This window comes from Rhyacophila brunnea, unplaced genomic scaffold (genome assembly GCF_057557595.1).
Source record: "Rhyacophila brunnea isolate RB1 unplaced genomic scaffold, BYU_Rbru_1.0 scaffold_12, whole genome shotgun sequence".
Taxonomy (NCBI): domain Eukaryota; kingdom Metazoa; phylum Arthropoda; class Insecta; order Trichoptera; family Rhyacophilidae; genus Rhyacophila; species Rhyacophila brunnea.
The window spans coordinates 25,882,954-25,910,773 of record NW_028232774.1 but is presented as its reverse complement, the minus strand read 5'-3'; the positions used below and the strand labels follow the sequence as shown (position 1 = coordinate 25,910,773).

Sequence of the window (27,820 nt, the reverse complement as noted above, 5' to 3'; positions counted from 1 at the left end):
TATTAGTCTATTTTACCACTCCATAAATTATGCCGCCCTGTTGCTGCGCTCCGATTGACGGATCCCTGGTGTTAATAATTATTGTGTTCCGAGGAATAAATAAACTACACAAACACAAAATTCACTGAAACTATAGAATTGCTTAGTAATGAAAGTTTGGTTTTCACCATTTTTAATAATAATACAATGCAGTTCCACCATGTATCGACAGTAAAAGGAATAATATTGTAATCAATGTCGACTATGTAGTTCACTCCATCTAGTAAGAATGTCTATTATTTACTGACGCTCGTGAGTAATTAAATTTGTAATTTTTAGATTTAGTTGTCCATAAACAATCATGCACCACTGTAAAAAGTGGCAAAAATAGTAATAGGTATTAAATAATACAAGACATTCATTACAGTGAGTCCTTGACTTACGTGATTGATTCGTTCCGAAGATGTTCGTGTAAGTCGAAGAATCGCGTAAGTCGAATAAAACTTAAAATCATGCATTTTTTTAAAAATAATATGTGTTAGTTTCAAGGGACAAGTGAAAATAAAATGGACCTACATACATACATTTAAGAAAACATTATTGATTGATGAAGTGGTTTGATTTTGCAATCCCCAGCAGCATTTCAACCAAGTAAAATGGTTAGCCTATCTTCAGACACCTTAAAGCCTGGTATAGATTTTTCTAGTTGGGATATTTATAATATGACTGATCTGGGATTTTTTTAATAAGCCCAGTTTCGTCCACAATAAAAAAATTTGTGACAGGTAAGTAATCCTCATTTTTATGATTTCTGCTAGACTCTCGATAAAATTCATAGCTTCCTCTGTATCTGCATAATTCGGCAGCCTCACCTGTTACTTTGATGTTGTGTAGTTTACTACGGCTTAAAAAAATTTTAAACCGTCCATGGCTTGCAGTGAATGTTATCAACACCACCATTATTTTTACACTTTATGTCTTCAAAACGACTCGAGGCTTTATCCTGTGAGTATAAGGCCTATTGGAATTAGTTGTTACTGCATATATTTCATCTATATAAGCAATATTTCCATTTCTTCTATTAATATTACTCTTTTCTTGGTAATTATCGTAGATTGCATTACTACTATTTTTTATACATGATCCATGTTATAAAACATACTCAATATTATATGTAAACACAAGCGCAGAGAAACAAACTGCAGCAAAAAAAGCACATTTAAAAAAATCGCGTAAGTACGAATTCACGTAAGTCGAGGACTTACTGTACTAATCAATTTATTTCTTCATTGTATTGACTTTTGTCATCATCATCAAAGGGCAAAGATTTAAATAAGAAATTTTGAAAAAAAAGTAAAACAGATAAATAAAAATAACAACCAAGAGGTGATTTTGCATATTTATTATATTTAAAACGTACCTACACCACTTTTAACATGCTAAACTAAAGTCTGTTCATTTGTCACACAATATTAATTTGTTCTGATGTGTATGGGTTTTTTTCCTAAGTGCCTTTATGGATACCTCGCATTTACTATCGAGGTTTCTTTAAGGACTTTGGCACGCAAACTACTCTACTTGATGGATGTGTATGGGTTGCTAGAAAGTAGAATGTTTGATCTTATGTCATTATGCTCTTTATAAGTAAAATTTAACGATATAGTGTACAGCGGCACACCGGTTGAAAAACGCTGCTATAAAGCGTGGAATGCATCAAAATATTCTAGATAAAAAACAAAACATTTGATTTGATTAAATCTTCTCATTTAATCAGATTCGATCTCTATAATGGTGGGTAGACTAATATTAGAGGTAAGCAGATTGAGCGTCGCTTGGGTGCGGCAGTTACTTGAAGGGCGGCAAATCGAGAAGAATCATTAGGTATTTATATAGAAATAGGTATACTTAGTAATCACGGAGATATATCTCATTACAAAAATCAGCTCACTGGTTGGAAACAAAATGTAACTAAAATAAAAAAAAACTGTAAATGTAAATAGAATGTTTAACAGGACTGTATTTTTTGTCGGGTTTGCGATGTCCAGCTTACTTTCGTTGTCCTTGGACGTCACATCCTTGATAACCAGCAATAACACGTGCAGATTTGAGAATTATATTTGAATTATAGGTAGGTACACACTTACCTAATTAATTTATCCAAATATTTTTGGCAGTCACTCGCGAGTTTTGAAAGTTGTCAGGTGTATATTTAAATGTAAGTATCTGAAAACCGTGGACTCGCAATATTATTGTCTATTGAAGTAGAGATGTCATTTAAATTAGATTTAGTGGTATATATTTTGTTAGTTATGTATCCATAGAATACATTTCTTAGATATTTGAGTCATGGAAGGATGATAAAAAATACTGTAAGTAAGTATTAAAAAATTGGGGGCATTTTGGCGCTGCCTAGGGGTAGTATTTTGTCTAGGGACGTCACTGATATAATGAATTTTCTATAAAACTCTTGTGGTCGAATGGTCGTGTGTAAGTTGAGTACGTATTAATGCATTGATCATCAGTGTCACTTGAAGGGGCTGTGCTGACGATGCCTCTTAGGTACCATGTCTCGATATTCTTTTCTTTGGTGCTTACCACCAAACCCCCGCCGCCGTCACCTCTGCAAACACCAGTTCCTGAAAACAGAATATTAATAATATATTGTCAGTTGTCTAACGAAAGCTATATTTTATGCATTTAGTATGCGGTAAGTACCAGATTTGTGATTTTCAGTTTCCAGGACAGGATGCCTGACTAAAGGGTCGATGACATTGAGCTACTTTACACGCTACTAGTTGGCGAATTTACAATCTGCTCGTAAACTCGCCCAGTATCATCATCGAACAAGCTAGCTAACAAGCAGATTGTAAATAATTTACCGAAAAAAGTTGAAAGCCGGTCAACTTAACACGCTTACATGCTGGCGTGTGGGCCTACTGCGTGTGCGCAGTAGAGCGATAGTAGCGACTTTCCGGTAAAAAAACGAACTACTCATTTTGAAATTTACCGTTTTGACGTTTTAAAATGGAAACATTATTCGGCATGCATATTATGTTCATTTACGTTAGACTTCATAGAGCTAGAGCCTGATAAAAGTATGCAACAACACAATATTATGATTTCAACTCGCTAGCTTGTGTACATATTATAATCTATACTTTTTTAGGTAAGTATATTATCTATTGTTTATTATCTGCAACTAAGTTCTGTCAAAATAGTCGCTGGCCTGTGGCCGGGAAAGTTTTGTGTGTCATCATCACAATCGCAGTAGCTGAATCACCCGCTTTTAAATTCGCCAACAAACAGCTTGTAAAGTAGCTCAATGTCATTGACGGTTTAGGAGGTTGCAAATGAAAGTCACAAAATTCGTTTAAAGATGAAAGGCTCGAAGACAAAATAAAATATAAGCTCCTCGACTGACTAACAAATGATTTTACAAACATAAGGTAGGTGTTCTACAATCAAAATATTTTAAGGGATCGAACTTCGCAGCATCAATCTGATGTACTCTTCATTCGTTTTTCATACCGAAATCTCGAGAATAGCTTACAGTAGGTACTGAGCATCAGGCAGGTGAGCATGAACGGGCAGTATTTACGGCATGTTTGTAGGTATGGACGGTATCGTTGTTTGATTCAACAAGCACCCAGTGGGATAGGTGAAATGTTGTAAGTATATTTATTTACTATAACCACCCTGTGAAGGCCCATGTGCTGTGTTCACAAGCAAAAATGGTTTTTAGGTTTTTTAAACCTTTATTTACACCTTTTATTGTCGCTTAGGAAACAACCATTTTTTCCTTATTGAGGTGGTAGTAGTACATGGTGCTAACAGCAGCTACCCTCGCAGTCTAAAGCACTGACTGTCTCCAGATTCCATTCCCGGTGATGTGATTGATATGTGATTTTTTTCCAAAGTCTGGGCGTTTCTTTGATTTTTTCACTGCTACTACCATACTGCTGTTATTGGGCGTCATAGTATATTATAGTAAACATAATTTGAAAATACTTTTGAGAAATATACAACCGATAGATTTTTTTTAATTCGACACCCAGCATGATTCGAACCTCTCGGGAATCGGGCCCGTGTGCACTGACCACTAGGCTATAGGTATCTTATCTAATTGCGACGAATTTTAATTAATGGTTCTTACAATACTCTCTGATGGGCTTTCTAAATTGCGTTACTAATTGGCAATCGGCTTTTGTATTTTAAGTCAAAGTATTAAATTTAATTATTTTATTAATTAGTAATCGATGTCGGGATTGCTCCAAGATTTTTGTTTTATTTTATTCGTTGAATAAAAGAAATAGTTAATTATATTATTAGCAAGTGTGAGTATCTTCAATAAAAGAATGTTACATTCTTAAACCTTGTGATTTGGTAGTTGAATAAAAAATAGCATGTTAGTGTTAAAAAAAGAAAGACTTACCATTTAGGTATCCTGCACAAAATTTGCCACTAATAATGTACTTTTGAAACTCGGGAGGAGAATTTTCTTTGCAATCTTTGTAGGAGATGATCGGCATCGTAATTGCTTTTAATATATCCGAATCTTTTTGCATTTCTGCCTGCGCTATACGAAATCCTGCCACCTATAATCGAATATTTTTTAATGATCATGATACAAAATAGTCGTAGGATCTATCGGAAATTGGGCAATTGGGCGCCGCACTGTCGAATGAAATAAAAAATAGACGTTCGTTATAATCAGTTTCTATCTATTGCTTAGCCGGCTCGCACATCACAAATCGCCTCGTGTGCCTTACCGCCATAAATCAAAGCTTCCGAGAACAGGCGGCCAGTGTTGCATGACACAACCTCGCACATCTATCTACCGACAGTCGCGCGTAGCCTTCGAAACGTATTGATATTTCAATGCGGCGATCGGCGAGCCGGTATAGGAATGACCAATTCGCATGTGTTTCTTTGTGACTTCGACCCACCGACTCGGAGCCCGAGAAGGATGCAACATGTCGAATGCAACAGCCAGATGTTTTTTTCAGCCGAAACAGTTGCATTCGATCGATCTGCGAAGCTCCATTTGGCAACACGTGTTATGTTGTTTCGTTAAATGACGATGACGTCACATCGACGTATTCGATGCGTTTTTAGGCGAGACGAGTTCCAATGTGCGAGCCGACTTAGTGTTGTTATAGATTGAAAATTATCATGTCTGAAGCTTTATATAAAAATAGAAGTACTCTCTTCTCGTTGGAACTTAAACATAATATGCACAATTAAATCATTATTTACGTGTGCATTATTAAATTCTCACCAAGTATTACATAATAGTATAATATTTGAAATATAAATAATAACACATAATACGTCATATTATATATTTAAAAAGTACCTATAATTCACGAACGTCTATCTATTTTCGAATTTAAAATAATTAGTTTTCAGGAGAGCCAAAAGAAGCAGTTAGTTGCAGTTTTCCATGGAAAGATGACCTTCTTCTACGTTTTCATCTTGAAATTTTTGTGGGTCAATGGCTGATTTCATTGAAATGTTCCCAAACAGTTCAGAAGCATTTTATTATGTCTCACCTTATATTTATCATCCTACTAAAATTTCCAGGTTGTCATTCAGAATTAATTGTATATTCGGTACAGTTCGATTATGAGGTATACAGCGGCAAACACATTTTGAAAATAGCCGATATACTGGATTATTTGTTAGGTTAACCTAACCAAACCCAATCTCACGTAAACTAACCCAAATTAACAAATAATCCAGTATATCGGGTATTTAAAAAACGTGTTTTCTGCTATATTCCTCATAACCGATCTGTACCTCACATGTTCAACAAATTAGGTCCATACTCTGATTAAAAACACACATTTACAAACAATATGTGTATTTTCCAGACCCCGGAATTGAACCTGGGACCCACGATATTATAAACCGACGCGTTAGCCGCTCAGCCATCGTGGCCATCAGATTCATGCATTTACTCTTGGCTGAAAAATACTATACAAGGTTACACGTATAGGTTATGATCTAGATTTCTCGAGAAGACAATCAGAGAAGTTGATCCACATTTTTATCAGAAATTTCACAATTCTTCGAAATTTCTAAAAAATCACAGCAGGAATACTTATATAAAAAAATCTTTTTAAATTGTTAAGTTAGGATTTTTGACTGTTTTATAAAATGAAACACCCAAATAAAAATACATGGGTTCGCATTGAAAAAAGTGTTTTTCAGTGAAAGAGCTAAGAACAAAATCTGTCGATGGATGTCTAAACAGATTTTTTTTTAAATAAGCTCGAGAAATCAATTAGGCAAGAAATCAAAAATCGAAAGTAAGAAAATCACTTGATTTCTCAGTGCCATTTAGCTACCTATGTAATAATAATACAACAATAATTCAAAAATTAATATTTCTTACAAGAAAAAGTAAGTAGGTACAATTTTAATATGTTATATAATTTATTGTGCCACAGGAAATTGGTGTACTTATTATTGAAATGAAAAGTTCTAAATTTACGTTTAGACTGTTCAGAGGGTCACACTATGAATCGATTGCCACGGCCACGACCAGCGTAATAATTGTGACCACCGATGTTTATAATTTAACGTGAAATCGTGCTATTCAACGTGCATTTAAAATGTGGTTGGCCACAACATCTAACGACTCTGGTCGTGACCATGGCCACATCAGTGCGTGGGTATCGTCTTTTAGACATATGAAAATGTAGCGTCATAGAAATTATATTCCTGAAATTAGTATAGAAAACGACATACCTTAGCTTGTACCCCGGGGGATGTCTGGTCACTGTCGAAAGCTTTATCGTTGAGATCCAAACAAATTGGCACAATTAAATTGGAAAAATTAAGCGGGGTCTCCAGAACCAGTATCGCTATGTCATTAGAATAACTGGTTGTCTCGCCAGTATAGGATTCAGGAATTCTAATCTCTTTCACCTGAAATATTCGAAAATTATAATTAAATGGCAGTGTGCCTTCCCCTTAAAGATTATTCTGGCATATAAACAATATTTCATGCAGGACTCTTTCAAACCAGAAGAATCGTTATTTTTCATAATAATTATATTATTATTATTAAAAAATTCATACTACGGATTTTTGAATTTGTGGTTTCTTGGAGTCTTCAATATTTTGGAACTCTCTAAACATTTTCCCAACTGCAATCGTGAATAGGCTAGGGTCAAAAGATTTTCTCGTTAGGGGGTCGTAAAAGCAATGAGCAGCTGAAACAAATTACCAATCCATCTGCACGTTATTTTCACATTCCTTCAACATGTCTTATGAATTCTTTTGAATAACACCAAATGATTTCATGATGAGCTATTCATGTTATATTTATTATAATATGAGAAAAATTTTGTAATATAATACGTAAGCATTTTGGATATACCGATAATGGAGGGCAATGTCATGAACAATGACAAAACAGAACATGACAAAACAGAACAACGATAAATATAACTATGACCTTTCGGAAAAATATAAGTTTAATATTGAAATTGTCCTATCTCTATTATGTTGAGTGATTTTTAATAGCACAGATTTTCAACATGCCATAATAAATTAAATTATATACCTAATTTCTGCATTCCTGATCGCTAAAAAGCCTCAAATAAACGGGACTTAACTCGGTGTTGCCGGCAAGCTTAGGATATCACATTTTAATCAATATAATATGTTCAAAATGATTGGGTGACTAAGTACAACGAAATAATGACCTAACCTAACTTAACCTAAATAGATCCCACAAAATTAATGTTTCATTTTCCCCCTGGCTGTTCTGTTTTGTCACTATTCTGTTTTGTCATGTTCTGTTTTGTCATTTTTTGTTTTGTCACTGTTCTGTTTTGTCATGTTCTAGAATATTTTGAATGATCTTTATCACCATAAATTCAAGGATGGAGGGTGCCAACTCTAATGTAACAGTATTTTTAAATATTATTCATTATTCATGCTAATTTCAGTTAATTTTAACAGTTCGTGTGCGTATGTTCAAAATACTTGGGATATTGCTTGCATCCATAGATAATATTTTGAACAGCACAAACATAGACCCCTCCAAACCAACCCGCCCCACACGACACTCGGTTTTAATCGAGTGTATCACGAGGCCCTACGTGTGGTGTCAAGCATCAGCTGTTTTTTCATCAGATATTTTGAACAGACGAGAACCGGTGATTTCAACATGGTATGGTTGTTGAACCCAACCTGTAGACTATAAATAATAGGCAATATTCTTATAGAAAATACATGGTACCAAACACTAAAAACAAAAAATACGTCACCCGAAAACGTGTAGCCATTGCAGGTGTCGATGTAGTGCGTTCCACGTGACGTGACCTCATTGTTGTTCTGGTGATTTCGGCAGATTTTGCTTTCTGACAATTTTCGTTTACAGGTTAAAAATGTGCTACGGGGTGGGAGCATCAGACTGATATCATTTAAATACCAAGAAAAACGAAATTACACACTTTTTTCCGTACCGGCAGCTTACTGTGATAGCACGTGAGAGCACATAACGTGATCGTAATATATTTGAACCGGTCTATGGAGTTGTAGCCTGGATTTTAAATGAATAGATATTAAGAACACTAGAAGCATTCGAGATATGCCTGCATCGACGTACTTATCACGAAGATATCCTAGGCAGATCACATCACTGATGAGGAAGTTTTAAGACTAGACGCAGAAGACCTGCATACTTCAGCCAAGATTTCCGCAATGGGAAGTATGATTTACTCCGACTTATAATGCAGGGTAAAGCCGAAGATGGCAGCGGCATAGATAGAAAGAGATTCTATTGTCTGTACAACCTCTGTAAGTAGTTCAATGTCGAAGGCGTTGGGGATCAGATACGACCGGCCCAGGAAAGGGAAGACTACTGCAATTGCTCGCAAACCTTCGACAAAAGACGGCATCAAAGAAGAAGATAAATTAGTTTACAGGTAATATCAATATTTATTGTGTCTACATATTTTTGTCAACATTCAACAATTGTCTGATTTCTACGCGTTATTGATTTAATCCAAGGCCTGAACTAAAACGATGTATAAGTGCGAGTGAGAAAGTATTCGGCACCCTTATAATCTTTGCGGCACGCGCTAAAGTAAGATAAAAGGTTTACTGATGTGTAGAAGATTTTGTTGTCGGCGTAGCCGCCAAATCTTAGTTTTTTGCTACTAAGCGTCGATAACCTGCGGGCGCGTGTTGCTAAAATTGAAATTTTTTGTATTAAACATAAAGTCAGTGGTAAATATTTATAGTTAATTAAGTAGAAAAGATGGTTCTGTGTGCTGTATTAAAATGTGGTAGCCGTACTGATAAGCAAGAAGATGGTATTACGTTTCATAGGTAAGTTGATACATGTTCGTGATAATTTATTTGTATATATTTTAATATCAAGTGACCGTGTTTCTTTAAAATAACTTAAATTATGGATATTTTTACCTAATTGTTGCATTTTGACCGCTTAAAAATACTATATAACGTAAAAAAAAATATATTTTAATTCTGAGCGTCTAGTGCGAGCACTTTGGGCGAGCACTAGCGAAATGGTCTATGGTCTCGAACATTTGTATACGAATGCGTTCGCTCGCACACGAACCAAACGCACGGCACGCAGCTTCATTGAGCAATGCAATGGGTGGCGTCTAGATGTATATATAGTCTAAGATTTAATCCTATAAAAAGAGTAATCTTAAATTTTATTTTACTACACCAATTAACGAATCATGTCATTTTAACGTTTATAAAAAAATAGTTACAATTATTACAGTTACATCGAAGATATTGCATTAATTCTGAACATACCACTGATGACAAGGTCCCTGCGTATGATGCTTCCTCCGCACCAATATCTAGGAAGCAAGCCCTTTCCTTCCTGTCCGTATTGAGTATATATTGCAACGTGCCAAGGGAATAATTCTCCCTTGTTATCATTTTGTCCCGCAATTGCATATGGTATTCCTTTTGGTGTTATTGTTCCACACTCTGGAATATAAGTACCTATATTATTTATCAACACATAGGTATCAATGACATACTATTATTATACTTACTTAAATTAATAATATGTTTGCAAAATAACCAAGGAATCATTTAATTGGCACCGTAACATCCAAAAAAACCTTTTACAAAAATGGTAATAATTTAGTTAGGAACTAATAAATTAGTTGTTTTCACAGTCTGTTCATCGAGTACTCAATATAATATAATAATGAATTAAATTAGAATATCCAGCGTCATAAAATATTATTTCATCTCAAAATATCACACATAGTTTTAATACATTATATGATTTTGAAGAGCATGCCCGATTGAAAAAACACCGCATGTTTACTGTTGTTGAATCTTTTGACTTCATTGAGCTACATTGATTGAAGTGGAATTCTCTCATTGGTTTGGGGCGCACCATTTTTTTTCCAGTTATTTTCACCAAAAATCAAAGTCGATAACTTTTTTTGCTCTTCATTATGCATCGTCCAGGTTCTACAATATTATTATTTCACGTCTTAGATAACAATATTAAATTAATTGAACTGGAGATCACGTGATGGATCTTTATTATAATAGTTTTTACAACAAGGTTTTTTATTTGTTAATTATACGATATTTCAGTTATTTATGTTGACAGCTGTTTCTGGTTATGAACCCGTCCTCAAGATTATCTAACTAAACTCTGATAACTATTAACTAATCACAAAAAATCAGATAACAAACCCTCATGACCGGACAGGCATGGTAAAACAAGTGGGTATACTATGTTAATATTTGATTTTCTCTTTGCTCACAACAGTGGCGTAGACGATAAAAAATTACATAACTAAATGCTTGATAGCTTTACGGCAGAGAAAATATTTATTCACTATTCAAATTGTTGCAACATTGAACCATTGAGGCCAATCCCGACTAGATCAACATGTATTAGTATTTGCGTCAATTATTGAACTGTGCATTTTAACGGAGAATATGATTAATATCTACTTTCTTCCTCTTTCCACTTCATAGAGTATTGACTGTAGACCAGTGACGAGGGGTGGAGATAGGCTGTTAAGATTCGACATAAATTGCACACTAAACTTTGTCAGTGATACTTATTTGTTTTCATTTAACTAATAATACAATTTGCAGATGGTGATGGTTAGTTTTCAACATGCAATTTAACCCTACCTAAATCAAACCATAATAGTTTAGGTATGCTACGGGCAATCCGACAGAAATAGAGCACACTTTTCCAGCCATTAATTTCGTTAATTAATAATACATACTATTACTGATGGAGATGGTTAGTTTTTCAAAATTCATTAAGCCCTGCCTAACCAAACAGTAATCGATAAAAAATAGTCGTCTGTCTATAAAATATATTGTGACTATTATCTACTATGGCTTGAATTCGGCAGAGCTTAATTGAATTTAAATAATAATTACAAGATAAAAAGAACTTTTTCTATAAAACGTTTTAAAATTTTCTGTTAAATCATATAAACTTGACTTGACTAGCTTAAACGATCAAAAAAATTTGTACTCGATAGAAATAATACTGAAATGTCATTTCGACATGTCATATTGATTTCCATAGTAACGCACGTATATATTAATAGTTTTGTTGCTAGGACCCCAGACCCTTAGCAACCAATAATAGTGTCAAAATAACTTTTCATACAAAACAGAATTAACTGAAAATGACTTCAATTCTACTTAAAGATGGCTAAAAGTATTAAAAAATGCATTGGCACCGTGTTCTGATATATTCTATAAGTTTCAAATGTCTAGCTAGTCGGGAAGTTAGTTAAAAATCGATTGCAAGATTTGTACCGGACAAAAAACTACAGGACAAATAAGAATACGAGCTAAGAAAAACGTTGTAAAAAGTAACAAACGTTATTCACACATTGTAGTCTTAATACAATGAAATCAAATACGTTTGACTGGCAAAGTTTAGTGTGCATTATTTATGTCGGATTATAACATTCTTAATACCCTACCTCCACCTTCCACCACTGCTACAGACTATAGACAGGGGTTACCAAGAAATAACTGATCTTAGTAGATGCATTAAAATGTATGAGTGACCGTCAGCGAGTCGAGAGGGTCGCATTGCTCTAAAAAAACAAATATTGCAGACACATATTGTTAACGATCATTCCTAGATAGATATTTCGGCAGCAGGTATTCTACACTCTTTTCGTTGCATTTTTTATTTTGAAAATTGGTTTAAAAACTAAGATTCCGTGGGTCTATTCTATACCTATCGACCACTAAAGTGATAAACGTTATTAACTTAGGGTAGGTTTGTATCAAAGTATTAGCATTTATTGTAACAATTATAATAAATTGGTTTTTATTGTTGCAATAATAGCTATATTTTAACAGCAGCAAGATAGGTGCTGTTAAAATATAAAATAAGTGCTAATATTTTGATACAAATCTACCCTAAGTTTGATAATATTTATCACTTTATCACTTTCGCGGTCGATAAGTATAGAATAGACCTACAGATATTAATTACCATTTGTATGCGCGTATTTTTAATGTCATGTACACGTAGATTTTAAACGATAGTCTTTATAAAAGTAGGTATGTATATATTTAGTATATAGCGAAAAACCTAAAAAATATTAAGGCACACGTGCCGCATATTGCTCGAAGGTGAAGATTTTTGTCTCTGGAGCCAAGTCTGAACAATATGTACACTTTTGTATAAATATTATGTAATGTGCAAAATTGACCCTGGGATGGTTATAAACTATACAATTTATAATTGGCCCAGGATAGGGATATGTACTACAATTTGGTAGCCGCCCTTTATTAAAAGAAGAAGTTATAGGTTAACGTGTATTAATATAACTCACTCTCGCAAACGGGTATCGTGTGGCTCCATCTGTCCCCGTCACAGAAGACTACAGGAGAAGTGTTAATCGTATCGGCAGCACACTCGACATTCAGGATGGAGTATGGTGGAGCAATGTCTCCTGGATTCAACGTGACGGCATCTTTCAGTGAATATTTAGTCTTTCGGGTAGATGCAGGTATCACGCATCCATCGCTAAAACCATGCACATGATATAAATATTACTAATATAATAATACCAATAGAATAATTCATGTACATACATGTACATCATTCATTAGTCAGGTATATCTAACTGAAACTGACTTCGCATCAATTATATTTTATGTCTCATTCTGATTGATTATGTCATTATGGGGTGAACACATTATCATCACGCTTCGTGCTATCATGGTAAGCTCGCGCTACGGGGGAAAAGTGTGTGATGTCGTATTTTTTGATATTTAAAATGTGTCAGTCCGATAACATCTCCCATCCCGTAGCACAATTTTTTTGTTAAACCAAAACTGAATATTGTCAGTTGGCTAAATCTGCCGAAATGGCCAGAACAACAATGAGGTCACCTAACGCGTATTGCACTACATCACTAAACAAACGAGTCAGCAAACTTTTTTTTATTTTCTGCAGGCCTACATATTTTCGACTCACATCAAAAACGCGTGCTCATTGTTTTAATCGAGATTGTCTATGAATTTTTCTTACCTTACTTATCGAATTTATTTTTTATTATATAATATGACAATTGTTCGTCTCCAGTAAGTCAAAATTAAAGACCAAAAATGTCATTTCTTTTGGTTTGGGTAATTAGCAGTGCATTTATCTACCAAGCAAGAATTGTTTTTGTAAAAATAATTAGATGTCCCTATAATAATATTTATTCAAAAACGCGTGCAAAAACATAAATTGCATACGTAATTTTGAATGCCAATAATTGCTTTGCCCAATCCTTGTAGTTTTCTATTAATTTATATCATAGATCCATGCTCTTTTCGTTTTTTTTATGCTGTTGATCGATAACTGTAAAAGCATATAGGTTCATAACAGTTTCGATCTCCTCTTCGCAATTTGAAGAGCTTACTCGAGTTGACACTTTCCAAAATTGAATTTATGGAGTTAATGATCATTCAAAATAGTCTGCAGAATGACGAAACTATAATCTAAATTATTATTTACCAGCACGAAAGCACGTGTCAACACGTGACATGATCGTAATATGTTCGCGCCATATGCCAACGTAAATATAAATAATATGAAGAAGTTTTCGTTTTAGTAAATTACGTAGGTATACAAAATGTGTATATTATATTTGCGCATTCTTACATAAGTGAAAATGGCGAAATGACATTTAATTTTTTGACATTAAGTACATTATAAAAACATTGTTTCAGATTCTATATCAATTACTATATTGTCGATCGTTGGATTTTCGACTGCATATAATAACAGCAAGCGATGAAAAAGTATAATGAAGTCTTCACACTACACTCCTATTAGGATCGGACATGGTCGAAAGAAGAAGAAAGAAGAAGAACCTATATCAATTGTCAGAATGCGTTCCCCATATTATGTATACGAAAAGTCTTTGGGAGCCTGGACTAATAGGAAATTATTGAGGTCATCACTCTGACAGGATGTGCTGACAAATAATTACCACCAATGGCCGGAGTGCGTTACGATAATTATTATTACATATATCCCCATAAATTTATGATGTTATACAATATACATAATGTCAATATTATTTACAGTACGTGAGTCGCCTTCAGACACTGACAGGCCATCCGAAAGAGAGAGAGATACGATCACAATTAATGGCGGTGATCATAATGAAATGACATTTTAGGTTAAGAAATATCCTTCAAACAATTGCGACACTATGCATTCGTATATTTCTAACTAGTAATTAATCTAGCCAATATTTCCGATTCAAGCGAGCCAAGAATTCTTGTCGGGTCGCACATCTAAACTTGTCTCGACTGTATTCACAGAACACAATATGTAATTTAATGTGCCTCCGCACACAGCTCGAAGTTTGTATTTTAGTTTAAAAAAAAATATCTAGTGTCGCAAACAAATTTCACTCGTCATGGAGCGACCTCGGCATCAGCACATGTGCAATAAGTTTCTTTTCATTATTTTAGCGGTTTTAGCCCATTCTCGTGACGCCACTGTTCCGCCATGGTCTCGCCTATGTGTAAGGAAATTTTGCAACAATGCGCCCATTTTGATTTAGGGCTATACCTCAGTCGAGACGATTTTCAATGTGCGACCGTACTTACGGGAAGCCGGTTCCATATTTGATCACCGACGCATTGAAATATGAAAACTACTTACAATGGAAAATTTATGAACTCCACTTAGTTTCACTTATTAATTTAATTTATTTTTATTGTAAATCATCGTTACCTAACCTGTATTAGGGCTACGGCCCACGGCCCACCTCGACGACTGGCCGTTCATATAATAGGCCTTAACTGGCCGGTCGGTGGGTTAACCAGGGATGGCCAGTGCGCCGATCGCGAAGGTATTTTTAGTCGATCGCGGACAAAATAATATATTGTACCATTTCTTGTTCAATTCAGTCAAAACTTCTCGACGTTCCAGCTATGACATGTTCCAGATATGTCTGCTTCAGAAGAATTATTAACAGTTTTACCACGGAAAGAACGCACCAGAGGAGAAGATATATTTAATGCATTTAAGTCGTATATTAATCCTACTCGGTTTCCTATTCATCAACTAGTATCGGTAATGACTTATGGAGCTCATGCTATGGTTGGGAACAGCACTCGAAATGGAGAATTTTACGAACCGGAGCGCTCGGTAATTTTATGAAAATATTAACATAGTTCTCAAATTTTATGTGTTTTATAAAAAATAAGTGTGTGATTTTTTGTTATATTATGGCCATTCTAGCTCAAATGGTAAAATTATTTTTTTTCCATAAGACGGAACGACAATGTTGCCAATTTTACGACCCGGAACGGCGCTAAGGTGCGTTCCGGTCCATTTCGAGCCCTGGTTGGGAATCATGTTGGGTTATTACTTTATGTAAAAATGATAAAGCAATACCCACTTTTATCACTTATCATTACATTATGCACCAGTAGCTGAATCATGTGATGGATGTTGCTTGTAAAATTGTGAATTCAATTCGTGGTAAAGCTTTACAAAGAAGGCAATTTCGATCATTATTAGAAGAATGCGTATCGGAAAATGGCGAACTTTTGTTGCATACAGTGATGTACTGTGGCTTAGTCGGGCTAAGTTTTTGAAAAGATTCAGATATGTTACCTGAAATTAAACAGTAATTAACAAAGAAAGGGATAGAATATCACAATAGATGACAAAACGTGGTTGCTTGGTCTTGCCTTTCTCTGTGACATTTATTACAAAAAAAATCTACATCTTCAAGGGAGTGAAAAGTCATTGATTGATTTGATTAGTGCAGTGAATACATTTAAACCCAAAGTTTCACTGTATGAACAACAATTATTTAAGAAATGTGATTTTAAAAAATTTTAAAATTTGAGGTCCGAGTGTAAAGATATGCAAAATATAATGGTTAGTCAGTATTTCAACTACATAGCAACGTTGCTAACGGAGTTAAAAGTACGATTTAAGGATTTTTCTAAATTAGAAGATGTTGCTACATTTAAGTCGTTCCCATTTAATGATAGTATAAACGCGGAAGAAATAGCCATACAAGTTAGTGTTTTATTAGATTTCTATTCTACACACCTTGCCACACTTGAAGGAGAAATATGGACACTAAAATGCGATGTGGTCCTGAATTAAGTCTTGACATTTTTGGAGCCTAATTTGTGAAAACAAATATCCACATCTTTGGAAAGTTGCAGCATATTTAACCTGTTTTTTTGGTTCTACATATATGTGCGAATCGGCTTTCTCTTCAATAAATGCAATCAAAACGAAGCATTGCTCACGATTGACTAATGATAATTTCAGATGAAAATAAAAAATAAATTTTTAAATTTCTAATATTCGATATACAGGTAAATTGTGAAACCATGTCGAAAATACAGCTAATGTGTAGGTACTTAATTTTTTTTAGAAGTGAAATACATAATAAAAATTATTATACTATTGTCGTTAATTCGATTTTTTCGTATCGTTATTTTTTATGTGTATAAAATATCTGTTTTAAAAATACATAGATACATAATATTTGAATTATAAAAATTGGGGTTTTATTGTTCTCGCATAATATAATTGCAAGCGATATCAGTGGATCGCCATAAATAATTTTAAGAACTAGTCGATCCTACAAAAAAAAGTGTGGCCACCCCTGATATAGACACAGTGATTTCCACCAGCTGCTTTTGGCATATTGTGCTGCGTCGCTACGGCCAGCCGTCACAGTGGCGGTGGCTCACTCTGCAGCGTTGCCGAAACGATTTAGGCCCGTTTCAGACGGGACACCGGTGTCGCGCTCAATATAATATAGGATGCCTTTGAATTCGAATAAAGGGACCTTTGTATTATGTTTATGAACGCCCCAGAGCTAATGAGTCAACGCGTGTCCTTTACACTTTTCCGTCGGCCGCTACATTCTCAAGCCGCCGATACACCTGTTTTTTTTACCGCATCCAGTTTTATGTTCTAATTTATAACGCAAAATTATGCGTTGACTCATTAGCTCTGGGGCGTTCATAAACATAATACAAAGGCCCCTTTATTCGAATACAAAGGCCTCATTATATCGAGCGCGACACCGGTGTCCCGTCTGAAACGGGCCTTACGCATTGCAGACTTGGCACGGCAAGGAGCTCGAAACTTGGGAAATGGCGTAAACTCGTGCGTGTCTTACGCTCCGATTCTAGACGATGATATTATAATATGGTAAAATGAATTAGTAAATCTTTATTTCTTACCCACTTATGTCTCTACTGACGCGTCTATGTAGACTGGCGTCCTTAGACACTAGCGGTGAAAATCTCAGCGATGCCATTCCTGTGAATCATTCGAGACAATATTGTTTTGACAAAATATTTTTTAATTTATTCATGATCAGTAAAACTCTTTAATTATTGTCTGGTAATGCTATATTATGCATACGATTTTACGAATTAATTTTTTTCTCAATTAAGGGGTGTATAGGTATGTGGAGCCACTAGCGACATGATACGAACGATGCAATTTAATGAATTTACTGATTATTTACATTATGTAGTTTAAAGAGTGGTATTAAGAATTAAAATATATTATCTACTTAAGAAAATAAAAGAAAAAATAAAAATTCCAAGACAAAATTACAACACAATCACTGCTGACCTGTTAATTAATATTTGATTACCACATTTAAATTGAATGATAATTATATCTAATGGCCAGTGCTGACCTAAATGAGTTTTAAAGAAAAATCTCATAAAATGCCTGCACATGATATTTTACCATAAAAAACTAGTTTATTTAGGTATTTTTATTTTTTATTTTTGAATAAAATAGTTGTGTTGTATTTTTAAACATCGATTTTTCCAAAATATAATATTATGGAGGGTACTATAACTTGGCATCTTTCTATAGCTAACTATATCAAATCGAGACTCGCTATTGTGACAATACTCATAAATAAAAAGCATTAAATTTCAAGTCATTTATATATTATTTATTTCCTAAAAGAATTGATATTTTCTTTTAATTAAAAATAAATATCTACTTTATAACTGAGAATTATTTAAAAAATCTATCTTATATAATTATATACTTATCGTAAAAAAACCACATTTCAATGATATATTTTTTTTACAATGTCCGATCCCACTAAGATCATAAGGGCCTCCACAAAGTGGACCTTCTTATTACTTAACAAATTTTTGCTTGTACGAGAAATGGATGTTAGCCACTTACTCAACATATCATAATCTTTATGGGCGTGATAAATAGGTAAAATTTTTATATAAAAACTTACATTCCCTTCTTCTTTATTGTTTTATATTTGTTATCATCGGTACTTAGTGAAGTATTTTTATCTATTGCAAGTCTACTTTTTGGAATTGTGTATCAACTTTGTATTTTATTATATTTTACCAAAACATTGACCAATGTATTATATAATCAGTGACGTCTCGTGGGGGTAGGCAGATTGAGCGTCGCTTGGAGGCGGCAGTTACTCGAAGGGTGGCAAATCGAGGAGGATCTTGTAATAACTTAACTAATGAATATCGAAAATATACTTCTATTTAAAAAATCAGTGTGGTTCGAATCACGAATCACTATCAAAAGGTATAACTTACTTATCTTGATTACCAGCCGACGCCAGGATCCCTCCAAATTTTAATTTGCACGCACTTGCAGATGTTGATAATTTAATTGACTATTTTTTTTATTGAACGAACAATTCCCAATAATTGTCGAATTAAAAAGTTTTTTTTTTATTTAAATTGGTATTTGTTTTCTTTAATAATAGCATGATTAGGTTATTTAGTGTTAATATTCAAACACTTACCAATAAAGGTTATCAGCCAAATAAGCAGTGTTTGGCATCTTAGTGGTGACATGGTGGTCAGTTTCGAGGAACTGTTTATGGTGTATCAGCACGGATTACAAGATTTCTGAACTGAAACATAATATAATATTTTATTGAACAAAATACATTATGGTCGGCGAAACGTCATGGCGAGGGTGTGATACGGCATAAAATTGATCACTAAACTAATTAGCGGAGGACCGAATCATTAATGAGTTTTAATCAGGGTTTGAAATGGACCGGAGCGTCGTTCCGGTTGATGAAATCCCCAAAATTATCGCTCCAGCTCGTGGAAAAATAATTTGATCATCTGAGCTAGATAGTCCATATAAAAAAATCTAACACACGTATTTTTTATTAAATATACATATTATACTTTATTAGATAACCATGTAACTATTTTCGTAAAATTATTTAGCGTTCCGTTTCATAAAATTATCCATTTCGAGCACTGGTTTTAATGATGTAATATTGGCTTGCTATGAAGATGATCAATTGATGAGCTTCACCCTAGGAGTAGGGAGCAAAACTATAACCTCAAAAAAATAGAAAAATACAGTAACCATAACATTTCCTTATGGCCTAAGCTACAGAGCGTATGGGGTAATAAAACATTTTTACTCAAATTGGCCGAAACTACGAAACCTTTTCGGCCGAACGGAATTTTGCTGTAGCAGTAATTTATACGTTTTTTAAAAAGTAAATACGAGTATGATTTAATTCCAATGATATACATAGGTACCTATACCCACGAGTTTTAGTGCAGTGATAGTTTATCGGTTATTATCCTGCTTGCGTGTTCTTTGACATTTTCATGCAGAATGGTGTTATGATAATAGCTCATAATATAGTACGTCAGTGATAAAACAATAAATAAAACACTTTAAATAAAGTTGTCTTTCAAATGCGGGAGGTAAGCCATAAAGTGCACAGAATTTTTGAAAATCATCGGCCGTCACTGTAAATGACGTTTAACTTAACTTTCCACTTAGGTAGGTATATTAATACTTTAAAATAACGTTATATTTTTACATGGGTACCACATTTAATATATTATTAATTTAATAATATTTGTGAGCGGGTTTTTCCGACGGAATGCCTATTTTCACACACTTTTTAGTATCGACTTGTCAATATTTATAAATCCAAATACCACTCACCTAAATATAGTAAAATAACCAAATGACGTTTTATTCATTTAGTGCAGCGTTTCCGAACCTTTTTTGGCTCGCGTACCACTTGGTAGTACATCACGCCTAATTGTACCACTTCGTAAAAATGATTGTATTTCGAGAAATTTGTTATTCTATTTGCATTATAAATTTTATAAGGTGGCTATATTTCCCAGAACTCAATTTATTTAAGTTTAAAAAAAATACCAAAGGTTTTATTTTTTCTGATAAAAATGAGATATTTGAACTTTTCATATCACAATGTTTTTTTTTAATAAAAGGTGCCGAAGCTCATTTCTTGTCGAAATTCAAAACCAGGACATTTAAAGAAGTTTTTTTTAACTAATTTTTATTAAAAAAAAATGACATAAAATTAAATTTAATTATTTGTACAAAAAAAATAAAATGCGCCGCACGCAATTTTTTCCAAAAATTACCGATATTAATAGAAAATATATGTATTTAAAATTAATTAAACACGATAAATGTAAAAATTCTTCTGATGAAAACGAGACAATTCACACTTTCATTTTTACAAATTTACAGCAACGCCGCAGGCAAAATTTTTGTTTTAAATATAATAATATTAATAAAATTGTATTTAAAAATATTTTTATTACCGACATTTTCGATTTATTATCGAAAATAATAGTTATGAAAGTGTTGCTTAAGATTATAATACATTGTTATCAAGTTATAAGTTTAATTTTTAAACAAATTTTTCGATAATATAAGCAAAATAAATTTAATGAGATCCTTGTGCTTGTTTCGAAGAACATAATTTTTTGAAATTTAGTTCAAAAGATGTGAGATATACCCTTAAATCTACACCTGAGTCTAATTTGTTTCTATACTTACTTATTTTTTAAAAAAACTTATGAAGAAAAAGCTCTTTCTACTAATTCCGTACTAGTGAACGGTAATAAGAATTTGAGAGCTTTATCAGAAAGTTCTTCATATTATTCTTTATCAATGTTTAACCAAAAATTAATTAGATTGTTTCGTTCGAGTTTTACTTGTAAAGTTTTGTCACTTGATAAGTCTATTAAATTTTCTTTATCTTTTATTGATAACGATGAAGCTTTTTTTAAATTTTATGCATAGAAGGGGTTTGAAATCCAATTATTATCTTTGTTTTCGGGTTTTGGAAAATACTCCATGAAAGACGATTTTAATCCTGTTAAATGAACTATTATATGTTCTCGTAAATCTTGAGACCTTAACTCTAACCTTATTTTCAACCAAAAAAGTATATAGAGTTTCGAATACTTCTTTTCTTTCTTTATTTTCGATCATCGACTGTACATATTAACAACTATACTGTATATAATTAATTAAAATTATGAATTATAGAAAAAATACAATAGTTTAAATGTTATTTTTATGACTGATTTTTTCTTACTTATTATGTCCGCCATTACTGATTATTTTTCGCGTACCACCAACTATCCACTCGCGTACCACCGGTGGTACGCGTACCACAGGTTGGGAACCGCTGATTTAGTGGAATGTCAGTCGCTCATTATATTACCAGATTACATTATTTTTTACTGTTTTATTAATAACATTTCTCTCAGTGTAAAACTTGACATTTTTGGATTGTCTACGCCTATTCTTTATATCTGAGCTAGATAGTGCAAAACATAGTGATAACAAAAATATCTAACACACTTACTTTTATAAAGTACACATAAAATTAGATAACTATATCAATAATTTCGTAAAATCTAGCGCTCCGGTACATAAAATTTTCCATTTCGAGCGCTGTAATTGATATGATTAATTCCAATTACTGTTATAGGTTGATGGAAAGACAGGAAAAACGAAAGAAATAATGAACAGTTTTTAATTATGCTAGATAAAATATATAATAATAATATAATGTGTTTAATTAAAAGAAATATAATATCTGCACCCGAGTACAATAAAAATAAACTAATAATTATTTACTTACTTACCAGCGTATCCACCAGTTTGATCACCTTACTGAACAACGTATTTAACACTGTTGAGTATCAAACTAGTGGTTGACTTTATATAATGATATCCATCTAATACAGAAGCGAACCAACCCACAAGTATCAATATAAGATAATACATTTGGTTCTTGCCTTCATACCGAAAAGTATCAGATGATACATTTTATTACACAATACTACATTTTTAATTATTTTCATAATCGGGCTAGTGTGTTTTATCACAGACAATTTTAAAAAGATATTCGCACTTATGTATATAACGTACAAGCCACGTTACGTATTTTTTTTCTATTGTGTGTGTGTGGCTAATCATAAAACTGCTTAAAATATTTATTTTCCTACTTTCTAACCAATAACGGCACGAGTGAAAAAAATGGTGGAAAAGTAAAAATTCAAAAAGAGCACCCCAAGCTGCAAAGTATAAAAACTCACGCGAAACTTTCTAGGTAAAACTACCTAAAGACTGGACTTTTACAACAGTTTCACTACAATACTGTTATCGCGTCTTACATACTGTTATAGTATTAAGAAGAATAAATATATATTATATTCTTATAATACTTTTTTAACTAGTACCATTTTAATTAATTCAATGTCTTTCCATAAAGAATTGAGAGTTAACATTATTAAAGTGAACATGTGAGTTAGTATTTTCTGCGCAACATCATCGACGCTATCTTGCCTTATACCTATTAAAATAATATTTTCGTATTATTCTATAATATACAGTGACGTTCCTAGACAAATTGTCGTCCTTAAACAGAATTAAAATACCACCCACTCCCATTTAACTTCAAAAAGTATGTGAATTCATTACCTACTGAATCTACTTAATTATTGAATTTCTTATCGGCTTAATATCTTAAACGGACAAATAATGCAATACATTTTGTTTATATGCATGCCCTGTGTGGAACTGTTTATGCCACACGAGAAAGGTGGAAACGTACCTGATACTAACGGAATGCTTGAAACTAGAGGTGGGAAAACTAATCGATTTTGAAGACTTGGTATACCTACTTACTACCAGTATAAAAAAATACTTGGTATCGAAACTTGTTCCAAAATATTTACTAGTATTTGGGATATTATATAGAGTGTTTGGTGTACTTACGACTTTTTAGAAGCCATTTTTACACAAATTGTTTATATAATTATTATCCATTTAAGTACACAATCACGCACAAAATTTGAATTCAGCTTATAAGTTCTAATTATAACATTAAAAATCGAAAAACTCGACGTGACGACACCAGATAAACGCGTAAATAACCAAGTAAACGTAATACGTAAAAACTCGAGCACTAGTACCTATTCCGGGACTTGAGACTGACGTCAACTCGACACAAATCTCATACTCAACTAGAACTAAAACTAACTCCATATTATTACGATAAAACGAACTTGTCACAATTTATGTCCTTCACTATACCAACTTTACAACTGGGGAGAAAGAGAGAGCAATGACGCAAATGACAGTTGAGTGTATTACGGCTCGAGATACGTGTATTATGCTATTTCGCGCGCGCGCATTTAAGGCGATGTCTTTGGCCTAAATAACACATATAATGTGACTTTTACGCCATCTTTTTATATTTAAAGGCATCTACCATGAATTTCTAAAAATCTGTTACTAAAAACTTTGGTCAATTCTAACCAGATGGCAGTAAGTTACCATAATAAGTTGCAAGTATTATTAAATTGCCAGATGAAAAAAATCGTTAGACAAAAATTCATTTACATATTATAAGAATATAATAATATATTCTACTATAATATTATTATATGTATATACCTATTCAAATAATTATATTTTTTTTTTAAATAAGTACAATATTTTATTATATCGTATTGACATTTTTATGATTTAAAAGAAAAGTTTTAAATCAATTTATACTTGCCAACTTCTTTTTTCATTTTGAATAGAAATTTAGAATACAAAAGGCCAATATAGGGCCAAAGGAATGAAAATATGGAAGAGAAGTATTAGTCTATTGACAAATTTTTTATTTTTATTTTATAAAGTAAAATATACTATATGCACATACCAGGTCACACTGCAGATGAATATTACCTACTCTATAAACTTAGGGAAGGTAAAGAAAACAACTTGTTCATAGGAGTGGTCAATTTTAATAGAATATTACACAATAAAAATAATACAAAAACCTTATAAATAGGATAATTAAATATATTTACACTTAAAATTAGTTAAAATTATGAAATAAAACCCTAAATATGTACTTTAAAATTGCTTTGAGCTGCATCCTATACTGTGTGATACAGCTCAAAGCAAAATTTTGTGCACACGTATATATTGCATTTTATGCAAATATACCTGGTGCGGGACTTGCATCCAGGGTATCTGCACACGGATGCTGAATGGTGGCCAACGCTGTCCAAACATACCTCAGCGATCGGTTGGGGGACAACCGTTCTCCTGCGAGCTGGTGGCTCTGTGTCTACCTGCGATGTCGACATGTTTCTTGGCCGACCTCGTGCTGGCAGTGTTAAAATGTTGGCTACCCGATTTTCATACCGAATAATAGCTTTCGCTAATCTGATTCAGTACGACAACAGTCCCATAATATCCTTTCGGGGTACATTTTCTAGTTTACAATTCCGCATATACATTAGCCAACAGTTTACCACCGCCAAGTCCACAAAGTGGTTAAAAACCCTCACAGGCCATTTGCATGTCTTCATCGCAGTCCTGTAATAAGTAATTATCCGATCGCAAAGATCAATGCCACCCATCGACATATTGTAGTGCTTTACAATGGCCGGCTGAGTGGCACTGATCTTCCTCTTTACTTCCTTCGACCATCGCATGCAGGTACCAACAGGAGTACTGCCGACCGCAGTGGAAAATAATAACACGGATTTATTTTCTTTCCACTTGACTACACAGACTTTGTCATCCTACCGAACCTTCTCATCCCAATCTCCCCTCTGCATTGCCTTATCGTTTTTTTAATTTCTTAATCACATCGCCGAGTCTATTACTTCTGACAGTTCCAGTTAAGAACATTTTGTCGTGAAGTAACGAATCGGCGAGCTTCAAACTAGTGAAAAAACGATCAGTATAGACAATGCAGGAGGATTGGGGAGAGTCCGGCAGAGTAACTTGACCACACTTGCGCCCAGACCGAACTGCTTCATATCTCCATCTGATACCGTTCCCTTCCCTACATATATGTGAAAATCTATCACTAATCCATCTCTGGCCGCGAGAACAAAATTTTTAAGGCCTACAGGATTTGGCTTGTTAAGCACAAATTGCCTGTGTCTACAGCGGCCAGTGAACGGCATCATTTGCTCATCGATGGAGTTATGAGCAGGTCTGGGCAAAGTATGGCATTTTTTTAGAACCTCACTTAAAAAGGGACTAATCTTCCAAAGTTTATCTGTGCAGCCCGTGCGGTCAGCAGTGTTATCTGCAAAATGAAAGTGATTCCGCAGTTCGAAGTACCCGTCTCTGGGCATTGCTTGATTAATGATTGGAATGCTTAGATCATAACACCAGTACATTCGAGTCTGCGGAAACCTTAATGTACCCATCATAATTTTGATGCCGGTGAATACGAATTTCGAATTCGTATTCACCGACCACAAGTCCCTTTTTTGTGCTGAATATAAATTTGTCTGCTCAGCTATTTTTTCGAAGAGAGTGAGGTTGAAGTATTCGAAAAAGGAGCTGAGGACATTGTCAGCAACATGCCCTCTCACCAACAAATCTTCCTCCAATTCCGGGCCAGCATTCGGCATACTGAAACAATAGGAAAAAAATATTATTACATTATCCATATTTCCTCATTAATTCAAGTATTTAGCAGTTAAAATACAAATAATGATGGGCAATAATATGTCAACTCCTCATTCGAGACAATCGCTACATCATGTGTACAAGATGTAATGAATTCTTGTTTTTATGCCAAAGCATGTAATGAAAATGAATCTAGTGTATGACCGGATGGTCTATAAAACCAATAAATATATTATTAAGAAAATTGTAAACCTACCATTTTGTGAGCCAGGGAAGAACCCTGGATTGTGATGTCGAAGGTTGTAAATGTCGTCGCTGTTGTCGGACTCGTAACCGTCGCCGACTTCGCAGTCTGTCGTCCAATATTTCGTCGAGTTCATCAGTATTAAAAGATTTATCTATATGTAAACAAAAAAACATAACCTAATTACATTCATATACTCGTGTCAAACTTATCAGTTTAGCACTGTAGATAACGTTTTCAATTTACGATTATGTTGTATTAAAAACACGGACACGTGTTTGAAAGCACATAAAATATTTGATTACAATCAATCATTGGTTACATTGTATAAGCATTGTGAATAATTATAATGATGATTATGAGATACATTTTCGAGACAAGTTTCAGTAATTTTGAATGAAATTAAAATTTTATTTTATTAAATTCGGTTCTACAATCATATTATGCGAATGAAAGAAATTCACTATCTATTAGATAATTTACAAAACGTACAAGATGGGCTCGATGACATTTGTCATAAACATAACCTCAAACTAACGTAAAGTATTTATAATTCTACGAAAACGATGAGTCTACGCCTAAAATAATATATATTGATGATAAATGCATGATGGTGATTGAAAATACAGTATATGTAACTCTTTTCAATAATTTTTGAATGTTTGTTTGACAATCAAAACTGCGTGACATAGTTTGTCATTTTGATGTACGATAATAATATTATTTATTTTACACTGAAAAGTTTACTTACTTGACAAAAATGTTACTGACGAGTCGATTCCTTCCTGTTTTCAAACAATATACCTAATAATGGCCAAATAAAGAAGAATTGTCATAAACCCGATATTCGATCTTCCATCGAGAGCACGAATGCTACCATATGTTAAAATGCGAGATTTGTTTATTTTGTTGATTATTTTTATCATAAATAATGATAAAAAACAGTTGTAATTTAAGCAAATACTAATTGCAAATAATTCGCAGTTTCAAATTTTGAATATAGGCAGGTTTCTACGTAAATTAAGTTATATTGTAATTTCAATTATTAAGTTATTTTTATTCATATGGCAATTTCGCCTCAAACTGATAAACTGATTTTTGTCAAAATGCAGAGAAATGTTATTTTGTCTTGTCTATGTGTGAGTTTCATTTTCAACGTCATGTTATGGTTGTGTGTGTATTTTGTATGAAGATATTTTGTTTCCAAATAATTCCACGACGGCAGCACTATACGGCCAAGCGTCGGCTAAGTGTTGTCAGCATGTTGCCAATTCGAGCAATTATTATGGTTTCGATTTCTATCGATTCGTTAATATACAAAAATACAAGATTAAATTTAAATA

The 27,820-nt window shown here is 33.5% G+C and overlaps 1 protein-coding gene and 1 long non-coding RNA gene across 4 annotated transcripts; both read right to left on the bottom strand.

Annotated features, from left to right (window-relative positions):
* Nucleotides 1-505: 505 nt before the first annotated feature.
* On the bottom strand, nucleotides 506-23,973 carry LOC147077989 (modular serine protease-like). Of its 3 annotated transcripts, none has more exons than XM_085961089.1 (9): nucleotides 22,447-22,498; nucleotides 19,296-19,406; nucleotides 17,722-17,800; nucleotides 12,828-13,021; nucleotides 9,787-9,966; nucleotides 7,066-7,199; nucleotides 6,733-6,912; nucleotides 4,412-4,574; nucleotides 506-2,615 (listed from the first exon to the last, which is right to left on the bottom strand). In XM_085961089.1, the coding sequence occupies exons 2-9, from the start codon at nucleotides 19,345-19,347 to the stop codon at nucleotides 2,416-2,418; spliced, it is 1,182 nt and encodes a 393-aa protein (XP_085817215.1). In that variant the 5' UTR covers nucleotides 19,348-19,406; nucleotides 22,447-22,498; the 3' UTR covers nucleotides 506-2,415. The 3 variants fall into 3 exon arrangements, with proteins under 3 accessions (XP_085817215.1, XP_085817218.1, XP_085817216.1); XM_085961092.1 differs by lacking the exon at nucleotides 22,447-22,498 and adding an exon at nucleotides 23,582-23,973 and having other exon boundaries at nucleotides 1,367-2,615; XM_085961090.1 differs by having other exon boundaries at nucleotides 1,367-2,615; nucleotides 22,443-22,498.
* Nucleotides 23,974-24,327: 354 nt separating this feature from the next.
* Nucleotides 24,328-27,340, bottom strand: LOC147077988 (uncharacterized). Its single transcript, XR_015069246.1, has 3 exons — nucleotides 27,229-27,340; nucleotides 26,490-26,631; nucleotides 24,328-26,236 (listed from the first exon to the last, which is right to left on the bottom strand). It is a non-coding gene; the product is annotated as an uncharacterized LOC147077988 (long non-coding RNA).
* Nucleotides 27,341-27,820: the final 480 nt, after the last annotated feature.